Source organism: Macaca nemestrina, chromosome 2, assembly GCF_043159975.1.
Source record: "Macaca nemestrina isolate mMacNem1 chromosome 2, mMacNem.hap1, whole genome shotgun sequence".
Lineage (NCBI taxonomy): Eukaryota > Metazoa > Chordata > Mammalia > Primates > Cercopithecidae > Macaca > Macaca nemestrina.
The window spans coordinates 134,502,025-134,522,496 of record NC_092126.1 but is presented as its reverse complement, the minus strand read 5'-3'; the positions used below and the strand labels follow the sequence as shown (position 1 = coordinate 134,522,496).

Sequence of the window (20,472 nt, the reverse complement as noted above, 5' to 3'; positions counted from 1 at the left end):
TAAGCATAGACATTTTTAGATCAGATACAGAGCAGGGAACACCCAGGATCCTCAGTACTCAGTTATGGTCCATGGCCCAGCAACTCTGGGGGCTTTTTCCCCATGCGTAGTCGTGCCCCACCCCACCACCCAGAACCACCAAATCGGATTTATATCTGTAGTAAAGTTCAAGAAGCACTACTCTAGGAATAGCAATGGGAAAAGAAAGTTGTATGCCCTTTTCTCCAGACACAGTTCTTACAGTCTCTTAGGGCCCAGTCAACATTCTTTGAGTCATTCCTGCTATTCTCAATTTTTGGCTTATCTGCATGTACTTATTACTACTATCTACTTAATATTGTTCATAAGTTGTCTCGTTTAAATAGGTTGTGTAAAAAGTAACTACTGAGAAATCATGTTTCTGATGTCCTCATAAAACCTTTTTCCAACACAGATGAATATAAGTTCAGAACTATGAAAGTGAGGGTTTACCATGCAAACCCACCCAGCACACCACTAGTGGACCATTCCCTGAGAACCACTAGAGAAAAATAACTCTCTATTTCTCCCAGCATAATTTGCAAATCAAGAAAGAAGGGGGGAACAGAAACCAACTCTGGACATAAATGGTTAATAGCTTGCATTTCAGATGTAAAGTTAGTTAAGGTAGTCCTCACATCTCGGAACACAATATTGAGAGCAGATAATAACAATAATCTCCATCATTGTTTAAAAGCACAAATCTGGCACTTAATAGACTGATTCACAGTCACTCCAATTGCAAGTTTTACTCATGAATATCGTATCACAAGGGAATGTGAAATCCTCTAATTAAACATGATTTGAAAAGCAGCAGAAAATTGAGATGATGAGCGTTCTGGGGAAGGAGAGTCAAGGATTCCCTGCGTGAGAGAGAGAGAGAAGCATGTGTGTTTGTTACAGTTTGTAGAGAACTCCATTCTTATTCATTCTAGGGTAGGCCCTTTAATAGGCTTTAATAAAACACCCTTCTCTTTGTGGGAGGATTACAGGACCCATTGTCAACTTACTTTTGGAAAACTGATTAATAAACATGTAGGGTGGTGTTTTTCTGCAGTGAGTGAGAAGTGAAAATTAAGGCAGTGTGCTAGAAATGCAGTGTCTAAGTTGTCTCCCAACTCTTCGGTGTGAAATAAGAAGCCCATCTGCTTCTCAAAGTGTTTTCAGTGACAGTTGAAGGAGAAAGGTCATTTTTACAAAGCTGCCAGGGAAACGCATGCGGCGCTTGCATCGTCGTTTCTCCTTTTCCCACGTCTCATCTGCTCTTCTTCGGGCAGGTGTAAGACCTTTTCCCCCTGATGCTATAGTATGGAACGTGAAGAAACTCTACCTGTTGTTCTGTTTTCTGCAAGAGACTGTGATTGGACTTCCAGCTGATTTTGAGGGGCTGTACAGTAGTATGAAAAACGCCAGAAGAATAAACTGTAAAGTGGAAAATGGTACTAAGTATTTCAGGAATCATGTCTTTGAGATTGGGAATCTACCTTGTTCTTAGAAGAGGTCGTTGTGATCAAGGTTCAAGGCCAGCTTGTCTAGTTTGGTATCATGTTGTGTGACTGAGCATGTTTCATTTGCGTTAATGATCAAATATTTCACAAATATTTGATAGCAATCAGTTTTTGTAAATTTAATAATTTCAAATCAGAAGTCCGATTATATTTTCAGATATAACCTCATCACTAGAATGTTCTCAGATCAAATTCATATTCCCATCTTCAAACCTAAGAAGTAAGTGGTATGGTTCGGTACAATCTCATTGAAAGTAAGACATGATAACAAAGTCACAGGCAGGGAAATGTGGTAAGAACTAAAAAGTGAAGAGAGAAAAGAGAAAGTAGGATCATTTTGTATAAGCTGTCATTGAAGCTTTTACAAATAAATGTAAAAGCTTTAAAATAGTAGTGGCTTCCATCGATGCATGCCATTGTAGCTTAAGTGTAACTTAGGACACTCTTTATTAGTGATAGGGCTAAAACTGTATATGAAGAGAACAGCTTTCTAGAAACCCAAGGTGTCTGATTTAATGTCATGTTTCGGCTGGGAATAAGCAGTCTCTTACTGTTCAGACAAAAATCACAGGCTGGGATGGACCTGAAAAAGGAGGATTCGGTGGCTTACAGTGTTGTTAGGTTGACTTAGAGATGGACATGGGACCAAATAATTTGGAAGGATAACAGACAGACATAGAAGTCTTTTGTCAACAAAATGGCCTTTCTGGTGAGTATGCTCGGTGCCTGTCTCAGGCTCAGAGTTCCATAAATGTTGGCTAAATGGATGAAAGTCCTAAATCGTGGGAATGAAGAAGGTGGCCAGTGGGGAAGGGAGGGAGGCAGAACAGCTTTTAAGTCAAAGGAGGTGGGAAAGGGATGTATAGTGCTTTTTGGTTTGTGTATTTGCAGTTGGTTAGGGATGAGTGAGAGGGGAATAGCAACCAGCTCCACAGCCGTGATGAAGACACCGATGCTCCTTCCTGAACAGCTTCATTCACTCCTTTAACAGATATCCATTCAGCACCTACTCCTTATTCATCATGTCAGTACCAAGATGTGCCATTGGTGCCTATTCCCTGTTCCATCTGCATATCCTTGGTGGAAGTTTGGTGGAGGTTTTACCACTGGGAGGAGCTCTTGTGTGATTCTCAGTTTTCAAACGAGGGAACTGGAGGGCAGAGCAGTGAAAGGACTTGCGGGATTCCTGGTTACAAGCCGAGCTGTCATGACAAATGAGGCCTCCCGACACTGCACTCCCAACCCTTCCTATAGAGAAATAGCGCTGGCCCTCAGGAAAAGGAACAGTTATACTCCATTTACATGTTAAGCAGAGAAAGCCACATAGCACATTCTGCAGAGGTTTTTCAGTACACAAAGGATCAACAGGATCTGGGAAACAAAGTTTCCCCTAGGCACTTATTCTTCAAAAAGTTCGGCTGCTAGGGTTTTATTTTTATTAAAAATCTATCTCTCCTGCTACCCGTCAAACCTCAAAAGTTATTTTATAGCTTAATGTAATTTTGAAAGTTGTTATATAATTTTAACTATAAATTCTTTTGAAAACATGAGCAGTATGTTGGGGAAAAAGAAATCTAAGAAAAGTGAAATTTAAAAAATGCCAACGCTTACATTTACGTTCATTTTGACAAAAGTATCAAACCATTCATTGGAGGTAGAGTAGTGTTTTCATCCAACGGTGCTGGGACAACATTTAAAAAAACGAAGTTGGACCCCTGACTCATATCATATGCAAAAATTAACTTAAAACAGACCGCAGGCTTAAATGTGAAAGCTAAAGCTATAAAGTTCTGGGAAGCAAACCTAGAAGTAAATCTTTGTTGCCTTGCATTAGGCAATGGTTTCTGAGATGTAACACCAAAAACAGAAGGAACCAAAGAAAAATTATATAAATCGGACCTCATCAGAATTCAAAATGTGCTTTAAAGCACACCGTAAAAAAAAGTAAAAAGACAACCCACAAAACAGGAGTAAATATTTGCAAAAAGACAGCCCAATTAAAAAATAGGCCAAGGCTCTGAATAGACATTTTTCTATAGAAGATACACACGTGGCAGTAAGCACATGAGAATATGTGCAGCCTCATTAATCATTAGGGAAATTCAATCAAAAGCACAATAAGGTACCATTTCCTAGCTGTGAGGATGGCTGGAATAAAGATACACAACAAGTATTCGCAAGGACATGGAGAAATTAGAACCCTGATACGGTGCTGGTGAGAATATAAAGTGCTTTGTAAAGTGGTCTGAAAGTTCTTCCAGATGTCAACCGTAGAGTTACCATAGAACCCAACAATTCAACTTCTAGGTAGATATCCCCTAAAATTGAAAACAGATACTTAAGAGTACATGTATGTACACGTTCATACCAGCAATACTCACAATAGCCAAAATGTGGAAATAACCCAAATGTTCATCAACAGATGAATGGATAAATGTGCTATGTATGTACAATGGAATACTATTCAGTTACAAAAGGAAATAAAGTACTAGTAAATGCTACAGTGTAAACGAATGAACCTCCAAGGATTATGGGAAATGAAAGAAACAAGGCAAAAAAGAACATATACTGTATGATTCCCTTGATGCGAAATGTCCAAAATAGATACACCTCTAGAGACAGAAAGATTAGTGATTGGCGGGGGCTGGGAGTTGGGAGGAAGTGGGGAATGACTGCTAATGGGTACAGGATTTCTTTTGAGGGATGATAAAAATGTTCCAAAAGTAGCTGGTGATGATGGTTATACAACTCCGTGAATATTGAATTATGCACTTTAAATGAGTGCATTGTATGATATGTAAACTATAACTCAGTAAAACTTGAAAAATGTATTTCCACAATTTTGAGTGAGTAGAGAACAACCAACGTAGTCTTCTATAATTTAATTTATCAAATAACATGCCAGTGAAATAAAATACAGTTTATAATCTGGGCAGGATTTCCTTTTTTTGGTGTTTGTGGGGAGGCATAAACCCTAATGGGCACAGATACATGTAGCCTTTTGCTACAGATAAATCGGAAATTTGGAGAGGAGGAAAACAAAGGCAAATTTGGAAAGAGGCAGATTTGGAAAAGGGAAGAAAAATTCAGGGGAAACATAAAAGACAGACATGAGAACTTGGGTCAGTGCACAGGAAAAGCTGGGAATCTGCCTTCAGGTAAAGGGAAAACTGGGATTTCAGTTGGCAGGAAATGGCTTGGCAGATATCAAGGTCACCCTTCACTTCATCTCCTTCAGAAATTCTTCCCTCTTAGTTACCACAGGGGAAATTAGCTTACAGGACTAACAGTGTAAGGATTACTAAAGACTGCAGACAGCAGAGTTCAGACGTTGTCCTTATTTAGCAGGTGGATTTAATAATTCCAGTTTGAAGCTTTGGTTAAGTAGTGACCTTAGGAATGTAACCATGAAATGTCATAAGGAACCATAACCATTATATAAAATTGTCTCAAAAACTAAGGTCAGTGTTGAAGTGAAGACCTTGGATGGTATACTTTGATGCAGAAAAAAATAAATAGAAGAAAATATCCTACTTAACTGTCATTGAAAATGACACCCTTATACCCTACTGAATATATACTGGATTTGGTATCATGTAACATCAGAAATTATTACATATTTATATGTAATTATACTTTTCATGCAAGTTGGTTCTTTCTAATCTGAAATGCTATCACTATTTTTGTGTTAAAATTATATTTAATTTTTACATATCAAGGATTATCAAGAAAAATTTAAATTAACTGGCTTTTCTCAAATGCATACTATCTGTGTTTTATATATTCAGAATAAAATTAAATAATAGAAAGTGTCATAACGATAGTTTCTCATGTAGCTTTGCATAATTCTGGTCTTTACCTACACGACTTTTTTTAAAAAGGCAAACACCAGTTGAGTGTATATCCACACAGAAATGAAATAGAACAATATATTTACTGTCTGTTCATTCATAAATCCACCTAACATTTATCAAGCCCATGTTTTTTTGTTTTGTTTTTTTGGTTTTTTTGGGAGACCGTGTCTTGCTCTGTCATCTGTCACCCAGGCTGGAGTGCAGTGGTGCGATCAGGCTCACTGCAACCTCTGCCTTCCAGGTTCAAGTGATTCTCCTGTCTCAGCCTCCTGTGTAGCTGAGATTACAGGTGCCCACCACCACACCTGACTAATTTTTGTATTTTTTAGTGGAGACGGGGTTTCACCATGTTAGCCAGGCAGGTCTCAAACTCCTGACCTTAAATGATTCACACACTTCAGCCTCCCAAAGTGCTGGAATTACAGGCGTGAGCCACCGCGCCTGGCCTCAAACTCGTGTTCTGTTGGAGGTACTAAGTTTGTGGAGCTGAAAAAGTGATCCCTGCCCCTAGGAATATTCAACCTGGGAGTTTGTAGTAAAATACACCTTATTAAACAATTGACCCTAAAGTTTTAGAAGTCTAATTTTGGCAAACATGTTTAAGTCTTTTAAAAATAAAACCTATCTATGTTCATCACTGACCCTGGCAGCTTTTCAGAAATGATACTTTACACATTGGTGAGTTTACCCTTGAATAATTTACTTAAATGATTAGGCTTACTGCTTTATTTTACCATCAGATGCCCAGATCATCCTTTTCCCACCATGTTTCATCCTGCAAATGTAGCTCTAAATTAATTCAAGATAGAAACATTATTTTCCTCATTTTTATTTCCCTTCTTGTCTTTTTTGGCACGACCCAAAAGGCAGCAAGAATATAAATGCTTGTTCCACTTTTTTGAGAAAACAGAAAAGCTCCCATTCAGAGGGGCAGCTGGTGTTGTCCAATGATGCTTCATACAGAACGACTGCAAAGCTAAAAGCGAGACCCAGTCACACGTGCAGCGGGTGTGTGGTATTCACTGTGCCACTGTTAGAGCACACGGCAGACTGGAAATCAAGTCCTGCATAGCACTTGATTCTTTTCCTACTGCATACATATATGCAAACACACACATGTGTGCAAAAAAAATTAACAATTGCACAGCAACAGTTCCTACAATGTGCAAAATTAAAACTTCAAAAGATATAAAAAGTATGGTGAAAACTGAGTTGCCCTGCTACTCCTGACTCCCTGTACCCCTCCCCAGAGGCAACAGTTGTTCCAGTTTCTTAGGTATCTTTCCAAAAAGATGCTAGCAAGTCACCTCTGCCAGCTTGTTCTCTCTCCTTCCAAAGCCAAACACTTTGTGTCAGACAATTGTGTATTTAAAAGTGTCCAGTTTTATGTTAAACATGAAAAGCAAATGACAGTAGTGTGTCCAGTATGTTTCCATTTTCTAAAATAATAACGTGTTAGAAGAGAAATGCAATGTAAACCAGAATGGTAAATGATGCCTAGGTTGGGGTGTGGGGGTGCACTTCCTTCAGGAGCCACTGCAGTTTAATATGTGAACCTGTAAAAACAAGAGCATGTAATCTTTTCATAATAAAGAAATTTTTTTAACTGAGAGACAGATTCACAAACGGTCTTCTGAATGTGTAAATGTACCCGTGTGTGAAGAGTATGAGTTTCTTTAGACTTCGGTTACAACTGGTTGCCTTCTAAGGCCCTAGTGAGTCTTTATCTGCCCTTTGAAGTAGTGATAACAAGTTGAACTAAAAGTAAATTCGTAGATGTGAATAGTTTTTTTTTCAGATCTTGGATCCTTCATAAGTAAGTTAACTAAAAACAGGATGGGGAACAGCATACATCGGGTTAAATTCTACACATTTTATTTAGAGTCCAAAACCCTGCTAGTCAATGCATATTATTATTTTCTCTTGTATTATTATTTTCAGAACACCGCCAGCTTAACCCAGGAAGCACAGCCGTTTAACCATTTACAGTTCTAACTAGTAATGTTGATTTTTCATCCTAACTAGTTCAGGCTCCTCGTTTCCAAATAGAAAAAAATCACACAAAATATGTATACTGGCTAAGAATGTACTCGGCATGTAGCATTTTTCAAGAGCAACTTGATAGAATATTCACAGTGTTAAATTTTGGTACTCATTAATTGAGTGATTCTGTTTCTCTGAATGTGTCTTCTGGTAGCAGTCAGTTGTGATACATTGGGATGTTTAAGCTGGTAAATTTTATTTCTAACATTATTTACAAATATAACAAACATGAAGAGAAACTCAACGTCCAAAATAGAGGAATGGTTAAATTTTGGCATATAATTAGAGTTAAGATGGCATGCAATGGACTATTACCCATCAGTAAGTAAGATTTTTGAAGATGAGTTGAGAACATGAGAAAGTATTTACACAATTATATTAAATGTAAAAGAATGATATAAATATTCATGCCTTACCTTATCAAGTGTGTGTGTACTTGAAGGTAGTTTTTTTTCTTTTCAGGATTTTCAAGTTTTCTACAACAAAAATATTTTACTCTTTTAAAGTTACAAGAATAATCTCAAAATTGCTAAAGAAAATAATTATTAAAGTTGGGATATTTTTCTTTTCTTTTTAAGCTGTGGATTAAGTTTTCTTTTTAAATGATTTTCTTCCCCCTTAGAATATCTGAGAATTCTACTGTTGAAGTATTCTTTTATTTGTAATACTGTTAATAAATTTTTAAAATTCTTTTTTCATACTATCTATTTTATTCATTCACATATCTGAAGATGAACACAAATAGGTAGTAATTCTTTCCTTGAGTCCAATGCAGTTTTACCCTCTTAACTGCTTAGAGAATATCCTTTTATTGTTTAGCTTTATAAATCTCACTATAGCTACTTGAGTTCCCTTGCTGTCTTCCTTTCTTGTATGAGGGGCACCTTTCTGTATTTTTACAAGTTATTTTTCTACCTTTTAAAAATTTTTTCTTTTGTTTTTTGTTTTTTTGTTTTTTAATTCTAAGACCTATTTTCTGTGTTAGGACAAAATAGCTTGTTATTATCTTTAAATTGTATTAGATTTCCAGCAAAATTATTCAAAAGTCATAGGGAGACGTAGTGATCTTTGATCAGATGTAGTTCTGTGTGTCTGTGTGTTTACTTTCGAAGCTTCTTGGTTTGTGTTCGTAATACACTTACTGTGGATTGTCTAAGTCAGGGACAAGTGGCGTTTGTGTACATCTGCTCTATGAATGTAAATTGATAAGATACATGAATATACATCCTGATGGCAATATGAAATGAAATACAGGCCTCTTGTGTGTGTGTGCGCGTGCATGTGTGTGCGCGCACGTGTGTGTGCTTGTGTAATCATCGTTCACTGTGCTTGAAGTTCAAAGTCAGGCAGAGACAGTCGAGTAAGTTGCAAAATAGCCCTTCCCGGGAAGGGAATGCACTTGAGTACGAAACAGAACTCTCAATGTTAGTGTTACATTTCTATCTGATGGAATTTAAGGTTATGGAAACAACTGTAAAAATAATTTGTCTGAAAGAAGTCTGGATGCAGAAATATAATAGAGAAAATATTTGAGAATATGGTTCATCAGCGAGTGCAACAGATACTGTTCCCCGAGCACCACATGGTGCGGATCAAAGCATCCCATGACTTGGATCCGTGTGGCCAGATCATTACGTATTGATTGGAACCCCACTGGAGGATTAACCCCTTCGTGTTCATGCCAAATTTTCTCTCACTCTTGGTGTTAGGAATTTTAGGAATATAATCATCTTGCCATTATTAGCTTTTAAAAAAAAGGAATCATCTGCTTGGATACATTTGTCTTGCTAAATTATTTTGGTATTATTCTAAATTATTTAATTGTACTCTTTGCTAGATAAAATTAACTTGGGAAAAAATACGTGATTATATGAAAGCAGTTTCTGGGGGAAGGGAAGGAAGAAAATGGATAATATTCCTTGTAGATATAGCAAGAGAATCTCAAAATCAAGTACAGATTTTGTAATTTTCATTATGTAGATTAAATAAGTTCTAGCTTTTTAAAGACTCCTTCGCAGTCTGAGTAAAGAGCTTCGCATCTAACAAAAGCCTGTCAAACACTTTTTCGTACATAGATGTACATTTCTAACATTTGACTAAATACATTTAGGTACAATTTAATTCTTGCTCTTAGCAAACAATGCAGAATTAATTAGTCAATTACACGGGATGGGGGAAATCACAGATTTGTCTTGTCCACATTTGGCCATGTGGGCTCCTCCTGCCTTTTTTATCCTCGTCTGGTGGAATGGTTCTTGGCAGCAAATTCATTCTCTGGTCTTCTGTGTGTTTTCTTTCAGTTTGTCCCATGAGGAGCACCCCCATAGCCATCCTCTCTATGGACATGGTGTATGCAAGTGGCCAGGCTGTGAAGCAGTGTGCGAAGATTTCCAATCATTTCTAAAGTAAGAATGATTTTATTTTGTTTTCTTCTTTTACACAGCCAGCACCTCCCACTGTTCATGCTTTGCTCATAAAATGCCTTTTTGATGGAGAGTTTCACTTCAACCCTTTGAGAGTGGACTCTAAATCACAAGGTCTAGCGCACTGTCATAGGAATAGTTACAAAATCTATTGAGGGTTGTACTACAATGGGAAAAAGACTTACATCCAAAGGCGTAAGTCTCAGTTAGAGCCCGTATTTACCCATTTTTCAGAATGACAAGGATTTAAAAAGAAAAAAATGATCCCAGTATTAAACTTGCAGTTATTTAGCGCTTACTTTTATCTTGTCCTTACATATAAAATCAATAACATATGCACTATACATAAAAATATATATATATTTTTGTTGTTGTTGGAGGTGTCATCTTTTTTTTATATTATACTTTAAGTTCTAGGGTACATGTGCACAACGTGCAGGTTTGTTACATATGTATACATGTGCCATGTTGGTGTGCTGCACCCATTAACTCGCAATTTACATTACGTTTATCTCCTAATGCTATCCCTCCCCCCTTCCCCCACCCCACAACAGGCCCCAGTGTGTGATGTTCCCCTTCCTGTGTCCAAGTGTTCTCATTGTTCAGTTCCCACCTATGAGTGAGAACATGTAGTGTTTGGTTTTCTGTCCTTGCTATAGTTTGCTCAGAATGATGGTTTCCAGCTTCATCCATGTCCCTACAAAGGACGTGAACTCATCCTTTTTTATGGCTGCGTAGTATTCCATGTTGTATATGTGCCACATTTTCTTAATCCAGTCTATCATTGATGGACATTTGGGTTGGTTCCAAGTCTTTGTTATTGTGAATAGTGCTGCAGTAAACACGTGTGTATGTGTGTCTTTATAGCAGCATGGTTTATAAACCTTTGGGTATATACCCAGTAATTGGATGGCTGGGTCAAATGGTATTTCCAGTTCTAGATCCTTGAGGAATCGCCACACTGTCTTCCACAATGGTTGAACTAGTTTACAGTCCCACCAACAGTGTAAAAGTATTCCTGTTTCTCCACATCCTCTCCAGCACCTGTTGTTTCCTGAATTTTTAATGATCGCCATTCTAACTGGTGTGAGATGGTATCTCATTGTGGTTTTGATTTGCATTTCTCTGATGACCAGTGATGATGAGCATTTTTTCATGTGTCTGTTGGCTGCATAAATGTCTTCTTTTGAGAAGTGTCTGTTCATATCCTTCACCCACTTTTTGATGGGGTTGTTTGATTTTTTTTCTTGTGGATTTGTTTAAGTTCTTTGTAGATTCTGGATATTAGCCCTTTGTCAGATGGGTAGATTGTAAAAATTTTCTCTCATTCTGTAGGCTGCCTGTTCACTCTGACGGTAGTTTCTTTTGCTGTGCAGAAGCTCTTTAGTTTAATTAGATCGCATTTGTCGAATTTGGCTTTTGTTGCCATTGCTTTTGGTGTGTTAGTCATGAAGTCCTTGCCCATGCTTGTGTCCTGAATGGTAATGCCTAGGTTTTCTTCTAGGGTTTTTATGATTTTAGGTCTAACGTTTAAGTCTTTAATCCATATTGAATTAATTTTTGTATAAGGTGTAAGGAAGGGATCCAGTTTCAGCTTTCTACATATGGCTAGCCAGTTTTCCCAGCACCATTTATTAAATAGGGAATCCTTTCCCCATTTCTTGTTTTTGTCAGGTTTGTCAAAGATCTGATGGTTGTAGATGTGTGGTATTATTTCTGAGGGCTCTGTTCTGTTCCATTGGTCTATATCTCTTATTTTGGTACCAGTACCATGCTGTTTTGGTTACTGTAGCCTTGTAGTATAGTTTGAAGTCAGGTAGCATGATGCCTCCAGCTTTGTTCTTTTTGCTTAGGAATGTCTTGGCAATGCGCACTCTTTTTTGGTTCCATATGAACTTTAAAGTAGTTTTTTCCAATTCTGTGAAGAAAGTCATTGGTAGCTTCATGGGGATGGCATTGAATCTATAAATTACCTTGGGCAGTATGGCCATTTTCATGATATTAATTCTTCCTATCCATGAGCGTGGAATGTTCTTCCATTTGTTTGTGTCCTCTTATTTCGTTGAGCAGTGGTTTGCAGTTCTTGAAGAGGTCCTTCACATCCCTTGTAAGTTGGATTCCTAGGTATTTTATTCACTTTGAAGCAATTGCATGTGCACTATATTTTTATATAATTGGTGACAATTACTGGCCAATTGCAGCTTGGTGATTGGACCCATTCTTTATTATACATTTGACTTTATAAATGTAGAAAGTGGATGCCGAGGAAAGCTAACAATTTGATTCTTAACTTCCTATATTGATATCGACTTATGTTCGGGTTCTTGTCCTTACACGGAGAGTGGAGTAACTTTAATTTCTACTGTTAAGTATGACTAAAACCTGGGTTGGCCCATTTGAAGCTGTAAACCTATAAAGCATCACTGTAAGGAAATATATTAATCTCATAGCTGAAGTGAAATGCTTCTATGCTACTCCTTACCTGTGTTACCTTGTCAGTTAAAAAAAAAAATTTTAGACCAAACTGCCCTGCATTTTTGTATCATATAAATATATTCATAATATCATTGAATCATTAATTATGAATTCAATATGTTACATGATATAGACATGTAATCAAACATATGCACATGTATACCTATAATCAAACATATGCACATGTAAACCTATAAATATATTCATAATATCATTGAATCATTAATTATGAATTCAATATGTTACATATTATAGACATGTAATCAAACATATGCACATGTATACCTATAACATATGCACATGTATAACTATAACATATGCCCATGTGTGTGTGTGATGGTTTACAAATTGGTTGTTGGGGACCATCTCCTTCTAGCTTTTCTCTCTCATTCAAGCCCCAGGGAAACAGAGGTGAGCTGATTTATGTGCAAGACTCCAGTTTTGTGTGGTCTTTATATTGTTAGAACAGTGTGTGTATCTATCTTCATGAACCTAGATACAAATATTGTAATAAAGCCATCCTTAGAGAGATATCTAGTGTTACCTGCAAGCAGTTTTGGTGAATATAAATTTTTGGTTAATGAATGGAAGCCTGTGAATCTGTTTCCTAGCTTACTTGCCTCAGTATTATACTCTGAGAGCAGTATGTGGTCATTGAAAACTTAAGTACTTAAAAATATTTTAAAAGAGATGTCCAAAATTGCTTCTAAATATGAACAATCAAGATCAGCAATGCTTTATTTTAAATTAAGCAACAACCCTTTACAATTATTATTATTCAGATTAGTGATCGTGGGCTTTGTTTTGTTTAGAAATCACTCACTATAGAATCTTAGTTTTGTTCTTTCCTGATCAATTACCTAATCATATTTATATAATGAGAGAAAAAGAATTTGGCAGAGCCACTTTTAAATTCTGATTTTTTCTGTACACCAGTGCTAGGTTTGATAAATATCTTGGTGCCGATTTCTTCCATCTATAGAATGGCTAATAAACATCTGTAAATATGACTTATTGTTATAAAGTCTCTAGAACTCTAAAATTGCTATCCACAAGCTCAGGGACATATATCAGTTTTAGAGTCAGAAAGGGAAATGACAGTTTCTAGACCCATTTTAAACATTTTGTTAATGGCTAAAATATTCCTACCCTAAAAATTCCTCAAATCATAGGTTCGTTTGTTATGTGAGCTGACAATTAGGTTATATTTATTAGGAGATTATCCCAAAAAGGAGAGAGAATAATTTTAGTATTAAAGAAAATAAAGATCATTAGAATTGGGGCCTAGATTCAATTCCTATAAAAAAGCCCATTTCTCTTCTAAAGGTATTAGGAGTCTGGCACTTGTATAGGAAACCACCTATCAATTATTTATTGTGGTTTTGCACATGACACGACATGTTCTCAGTTCCTGTTTGCTCAGTGGAATTGGAATGCCCACTATCAATCTGCAACTGTTGCTTGGTTACTTCCTGGTACTTACTTATTGACTTATATTTGTAAGATGACTTTTGTTTGTAAGTTACAGAAACCCAACTTAAATTGGCTTAAGTGAAAAAAAATAAATAAGTGAGGGATGATAATTGGCCCCTATAGCTAGGAAGTCCAGTGGTACAGCTGGCTTCAAGCATGGCTAGATCCTAATATTTAACCAAGGCTTTTGGAGTATTAATTGTCCATTATTTCTGTTTTTGTGTGTTGCCTTCATTTGGGGGCTGTTTCCAAGTGGAACTGAAGAGGACAGGTTTATCAGCCCCACAGTGTGTCTCTTTCCCTGTAGCGCCAGACAAAGCCCTAGGGAGACTGTCATTGGCCCAGATTGAGTCATGTGTTCTAGCTTTGAGCCAATCACAATGACATCCCCAGACTTGCATTACATGCTGCCTCCAGAACAGAGGGAGATGTTCACCCCACGTGAACCACATGGGGGCTAGGGATGAGAGAGTTGGTTCAAGAATGTAAAAATGAATATAGTCAAGTAGCAAAGGGAGAGCAAATGCTGAGTAAGAAGAAACTCCCCTAGATGCTTTCCTGAGTTACACACTGACTGGTTGTATGTAACAAATTCAGGATTTCAACATGATTTTAACTCTTTCCTCTACAACATGATTTTAACTCTTGGAAATTCAGAGTTGTCTTCAGGTATCAGGATCTTGCCTGGTGCAGTGGAAAATAAGTTAGTCTTTTTGTAGATTCACGTCTCCCACTTCTCTGTTCAGTCTAAAGGGAAATCAAATTGGCCTTGATGAAACCAACTTTGTTTTCCATTGAACCGAACTGAAAGAAGCTAGCAAACTTCTGTGGTTCAAATAAAAACCACCTGGCTTCTTTGAATGATGTCACTGGGAGGGGGGTGGGGGTCATTGTCATCAGAGAGTGATGCATCGAGTACTTTGCTCAGATTGCTGGATTCATAGATCCTGAAAGCATCTTCAGTTGCTTCAGTGGACCAAAAGTTTTCTAGTCTACGCTTCTCTTCAGTTGTCCCTCTCTTTTTAGAAGGGATTTCTTATGGTTTAGGCAAGTTGATAGCAGTGTTGCTTGAATTCTCCTTGGTATTCTTACTTAATAAAGGTAGCATTGCTTTGACCTCGATTTAAGTGTTACTTCATAGATTTTTTTTTCTTTTTTACCTACTTTCTATTCCCTTGATTTTACACTCCTCTAGTAATAGTTTATAATTAAATAGTGCTGAACCTTAAAACAGGCATAGTGCCGAAATGCTTCACCTATATTAACTCATTTAATCCTCACAAACAGCGTATGCTAGTATTGTAGTAGTATTCCCAGCATACAGTTAAGGAAACTAAAGCCCAGAGAGGTTAAGTGATTTACCCAAGGTCACACACTAATAAGAGGTGGAGCCAAGGTCCAAACCCAGGCAGTCTGGCTTCAGAAGACTTATTCTGAACTGCTGCATTATATAGCCTGGTTAGAGGCAGCACTTTTTATGGACAGTTTGCTTTCTACTTGGCAATGGATGTAAAGAAAGTTTTGGAGAAAGGTTGACTGGGTAGTGAAGACACTATTAATATGTTCTTTGAACCAACCACATGTCATCTGAGCCTCAGTATCAGCACATGTGATTTGGGATGTTAACCACTTTTTAGGGTTGTTAGAATTAAAAGGTACACCAGGCAAGACACGGGTGGCTTGCCCCTGCAATCCCAATGCATTGGGAAGCTAAGGTGGGAGGATTTCTTGACGCCAAGAGTGTGAGACCAGCCTGGTCAACATAGCAAGACCCTGTCTCTGCCAAAAAAAAAAAAAAAATCAACTGGGTGCCGTGGCATGTGCCCATAGTCTTAGCTACTTGGGAAGCTAAGGTGGGAGGCTCACTTCAGCCCAGAAGTTTGAGGCCGCAGTGAGTTATGATCATGCCACTGTACTGCGGCCTGGGTAACAAAGCAAAACCTTGTCTCTAAAAATTAAATAAATGAATGAATAAATAAAAGGTACGTCATATAAACCGCCTAGCCCCTACTGGGCACTCTTTAAAAGCATTAGAACCTCTTAACCTTACTTAGATATATTTATATTTCAAGGATGGGTAATTTTAAATATCCAAAAATTTCCGACCTTCTACCTAGGAAGAGGAGTTGTGACTATACGAAGCGTTGATCTATCAGAAGAAATTGTTCTGTAATAGAATGTTTTAATCAGAGACTTCTGGTAAAAAGTCCCACACAGAGGGGACAGCATGGCACATTTTTTCCATAAAGGGGCAGGCAGTAAATATTTTCAGCATTGCAGTCTATACAGTCTCTGTCACAGCAACTCGACTCAGCTCTGCCATTGGGGTACAAAAGCAGCCGTTGACCATGCATAAGGAACAAGGAACGAGTATGACTGTGTCCCTTGGACCACGGTTTGCTCTGTAGCATTTTTGGTTTCACCAACATGTTTTTTAGCTGAGGAATGCATTTGTGGCCCCGGACATAGCTATCCAGGGTTATGTTAGCTTGGATTCACAGAACCCTCAAGTTAGTCATATTTGGGGGCAGGTATCCATGTGTGTCATGCCCCATGATTTCATTGACCAACCATGGTTTTTATACTTCCTCGATCTTGGGTTCTTCCACCCAGTTTTTAGGGTTCAGACTCAGGGAGAGGAAGTGATTTTGCCAGGTAACAGCTTTCTGGTCTTCTGCAGCTCCAAATTAATAAGCTGTAACTGTTACAGAGGCCAAGCTTGGTTCTTCAGGATAAAAATCCCATCTGTCAATACTGTGCCACTGTTAACAGACAGAGGGGTTCATAAAAAAGAGAGGTGGCAGGGGGAACTCACGGGTCTAAAACTGAAGCATATTTTTTTCCCTCCCGAGGAAGAAATATCCTAAGTGTTGGTAAATCAGAACCAGAGATTTGACACTTTTCTGTGATCATTCTGCAGCGTTTGTTCCCAAGGTGAGGTATACCACAGGGCCCTTGATTTCAAAGATAAATACTGTACAAATAACCATCCTGTTGTCTTTCCCTCACCGCCAACAGAGGGACGCTTTATCAGAATCAGCAGATACCCAGTCTATTGTACGCATTTATTTCCCTGTTTCTTCTGAAAACAACTTGCAGTTTTAGTGTTGTTGTTGTTTTTTAATCTATCAACCATGAGTTATCATGTGACTGTTGCATTTGTTAGCGCTAACTGATAGCAGCAGGTGCTCGTGCTAACTCTAATGAAATCGTCCAGCCCTGCATTGCTTGGAATCCTCCGATAACAGAAAAACAAAAACAAGTCCCGTATCATCCAGAGAGGTGAAACTCATCAGCGTTCTTCCATCCTCTCCCCACTTGAGTCCTTTTTTTTTTTCTCTGCTTTTCAAACCAGGTGAAAGACACAATCTTTACTAGTAAAAACGTGGATCTGTAATTCTTCCCTTTCCTACCCCTCCCTTTTTTTAATGCTCATATAATGCATTGGCAAAATGAGGAGAAGATTTGAAGGTTAAACCCTGACCACATTTCCCTGCTTTTAACTTAGAGTGTAAAATCAGACGCAGGCCCATAGTTTCACAAACACCAGGTACTCTTATGTGCTTGTGGGAAAATGTTCCCATTTCCCCTAGTTTTTCTTTTAGGTAGCCACTTGTATAACATCTACTAAAAGTATCCTTTGTATCCTTGGTTAGTATCCTATTTGAAAAGAATTTTTTTCTTTTGGTGATTTCTCGCGGAGAAAAACTCCATGCAAAACAAAACAAAAATTCCCTTGCTTGTTAGTCAGATGTATGTAATTTCTGAAAGCCAAAATAAACTGTCTATGTGCTCTAATGGAAGACAGAGAAATGCTGAAAAAGATGCCCAGAGATGGAACTTTGACCCTTTCCAAAAGGTCGAAAGCTGTAGACAGTAGAGGACATTTCATTGGTAATTTGCTTTTTAAAATTTTTTTTCTGTGAATTTTACTTTTCAAAACTGTGAAGAGTTTTATGTGAAAGAAACTACTAAGTGTGCTCTGTAATGTTTTCACAAGTGTTTTTATCATGGTAACATCTTGTTTACTTTAGTTCCCTGCCTAAAACTACTTGGAACATGTTAAGAAAACATTTCAAGAAAGCCTCGACAAAGAGGCTTTTGTTTAACAGCCACCATGAGGCAGCATGGATCACAAAGGTGTTAACTTTCAGCCCCTTAAGCACTTCCACATGAAATTCCAGCAACTATGTTTGTGGTTTTGGAAAAACAAAGTGTATGTTAAAGAAACCAGGTATATGCTAATACATGTCGAAGGAGGCCGGATATCATAAATTGTTTCAAACCCATTTGTGGCTCTCAGCTTGCACGCCTGAATGTTCTGCAGTGAAATTACCTCTAGTTAGTGCAGGAGACTTCAGCCATGTAGAGGGAATAGCTGTCTATAATTGTGGATGTATGCAAATCAAATTCCAGCCTCACAATTTAAATCTCAAGAAGATGAGGATGAAAATTTTCCCCATCAGATCTGAGGTGACAAGTCTTTGAGTATTGCAAAATGAGCTGTATATTTTTATGAATTTGACTTTTCTACTTATCATGCATTTTTTATTGGTTTTAGAAAAATAAAAATAGGGTGTTACCAAAAACAATTTTTTTCCCTTTCAATGTGTCTTTTTTAACCTTTCTGACATTGCTCAGGAGTTCAAGACCTTTCTTCGTACTCGAAGAGGTCAAAGTGGCCTAAATACCACAGTGCCCTCTAGTGATATATAGAATATTAGATAGAAAAGTTTAGACAAGTTTGCCAAAGATAACAGGCCCAGTGCCACCACTTTGCTCAAAAGGAAGCAAATAACATTTGAACGCATTTTTTTTTCAACAAACAGATTTTAGTTAGAAATGCAAATTAAATTTAAATTTTTCTTGTCGGCTTTGAAAACATTGGAAAATTTTTTGAATGTCTACTTATGCAATTAATTCTACATATAACTGCATATGTGCATGCGGTACATCTATATCACTGTAGATGCATTGTTGAGTGTTCTTATATTTTAAGAGCCATTGGTTAGCTTAGGTATTTCATGTGATCATTTCCGGCATGTAATTAGAAGGCATTACTTAAAAGACAGGGATCATCTTTGCTCCATACTTTTATTGACACTGTCTACCATATTATGGCCATGTCTAAATGGTAAAATTTATTATTAGCAATAGTGTCACAAAAGTCTGAGACAGCGATTTTCCTTTCAATAAAAGTAGTTAAAAACCTTTTAGAAAATCCATAATTTTGATTGCTGGTACTTCATAAATGTATAACTGGTACTTTTTAGCTGTCTCTTTAGGGAAAAATGAGTTTTATCACCTGCGGTACCTGGGTTAATGAAATTGTGTGTTGGAATTTAGCCAGGATGAAAGATGAGATCATTCCAAGACACTAATATTGGCAACAGGTCTCATAAAAAGCTCTGACTCTTGAGTGAAGTATCATTAGATTTTTTTTATTATTATTATTTTATTTAAATTGAGAGATTAAGTTAGTTGTCATTTTCAAAGTTTCTGTACTAGCGAGATTCTCATTTGGCATTACGTTCAAAACTCAGTGACCTAAAAACCTGTACGGAGCCAAGAGAAACAGAGAAATGTCCATCAGTGCCTAGTACAAGAATTTCTTTGCTTCACATTTCAACTCCAGTTCCTGTTCAGCCCTTTACAAATCACGACTCTCAGCTCAAATTTGAAATAATGCTGCCTTTTTCCCCCGTGTTCCTCCTGTGTTTGATTGTTTGTGGATATTAGCTGTCCAGGAAATCCCATACTTACAGATATAAATCCAGAATGATCTTGTTTTTCCGCAGCCAGCCCAGGATGTATTAGACAGTTATGATGATTTGTTAATTTTTGTGACCTGTATTTATTTTATGTGTGCTGTATACTTCGAGGCTGGAATCAGCTGTTGAAATGGTCTCCGTCTCTCACAGACAGAAAGGAAGCGCTCTACTTTTCCTTTTCTGCTTTGGATTTTCTTGCTTTATTTTTGGAAGGTTTTTTAAATCTCTTCATGTCTGCTTTTTATGCGCTTCTTCCATATGGTGATAAACAAGAGGTACATTGTGTTTGATAGACTTAAACTCAATCCTATCAAGGGTGGGTCTTTGGAGATGCGTGAACAGAGTCACATTCTTTCCAAATGTGTTTTCCATCCTTGATGTGTCTTGACTGTGTAATTCTATTCTCGTTTTTATGGTGATATACATTTCCCCCAAATAATATATTAATCCTCAGATTTAATATGTGTTTCGATAGAATTCTGCCTATTACAGATAAGAAAATTGTATTATAGTCTTGAAGAAGAATAAAAATCAACTGAGGTTAGCATTATTTTTTTTCTCTTATACTCACCCTCATAAAGAGCACTGCTTATGATTCTGTTTTACTTTTATTATTATTATTTTTTTAATCCGGTATTTGTTTCTCTCCACCTCTGATTCAGTTTCTATTCACAGAGACCCACTACTGCTCCTGAGTCTCAGTGTCAACTCACTGGCTAAGAGATGCTGCCAGTTTTTGATGTCTCAACTTAGGATGGTTATAGAATAATGGAAACTAGGGCAGTCTACCAAAAAATTAAAGAAAAAGTAATAAAAATTCAATCCTACCAAACAACCTATATTTATAGTAGCCTGTTGTTTTTATAGCTGTATTTTAGCAAGATTTTATATTTGCATCAATTTGGGT

The 20,472-nt window shown here is 37.3% G+C and overlaps 1 protein-coding gene across 16 annotated transcripts in view; it reads left to right on the top strand.

The window, feature by feature from the left end:
- LOC105479577 (forkhead box P1) overlaps positions 1-20,472 on the top strand; it is a 630,259-nt gene that overhangs the window by 561,213 nt on the left and 48,574 nt on the right. For all 16 annotated transcript variants that reach the window (XM_071089096.1, XM_071089092.1, XM_011737586.3 and 13 more), the window contains one exon: positions 9,724-9,828. In XM_071089096.1, coding sequence (XP_070945197.1) covers positions 9,724-9,828 — 105 coding nt within the window. The remainder of the gene's footprint in view (positions 1-9,723; positions 9,829-20,472) is intronic.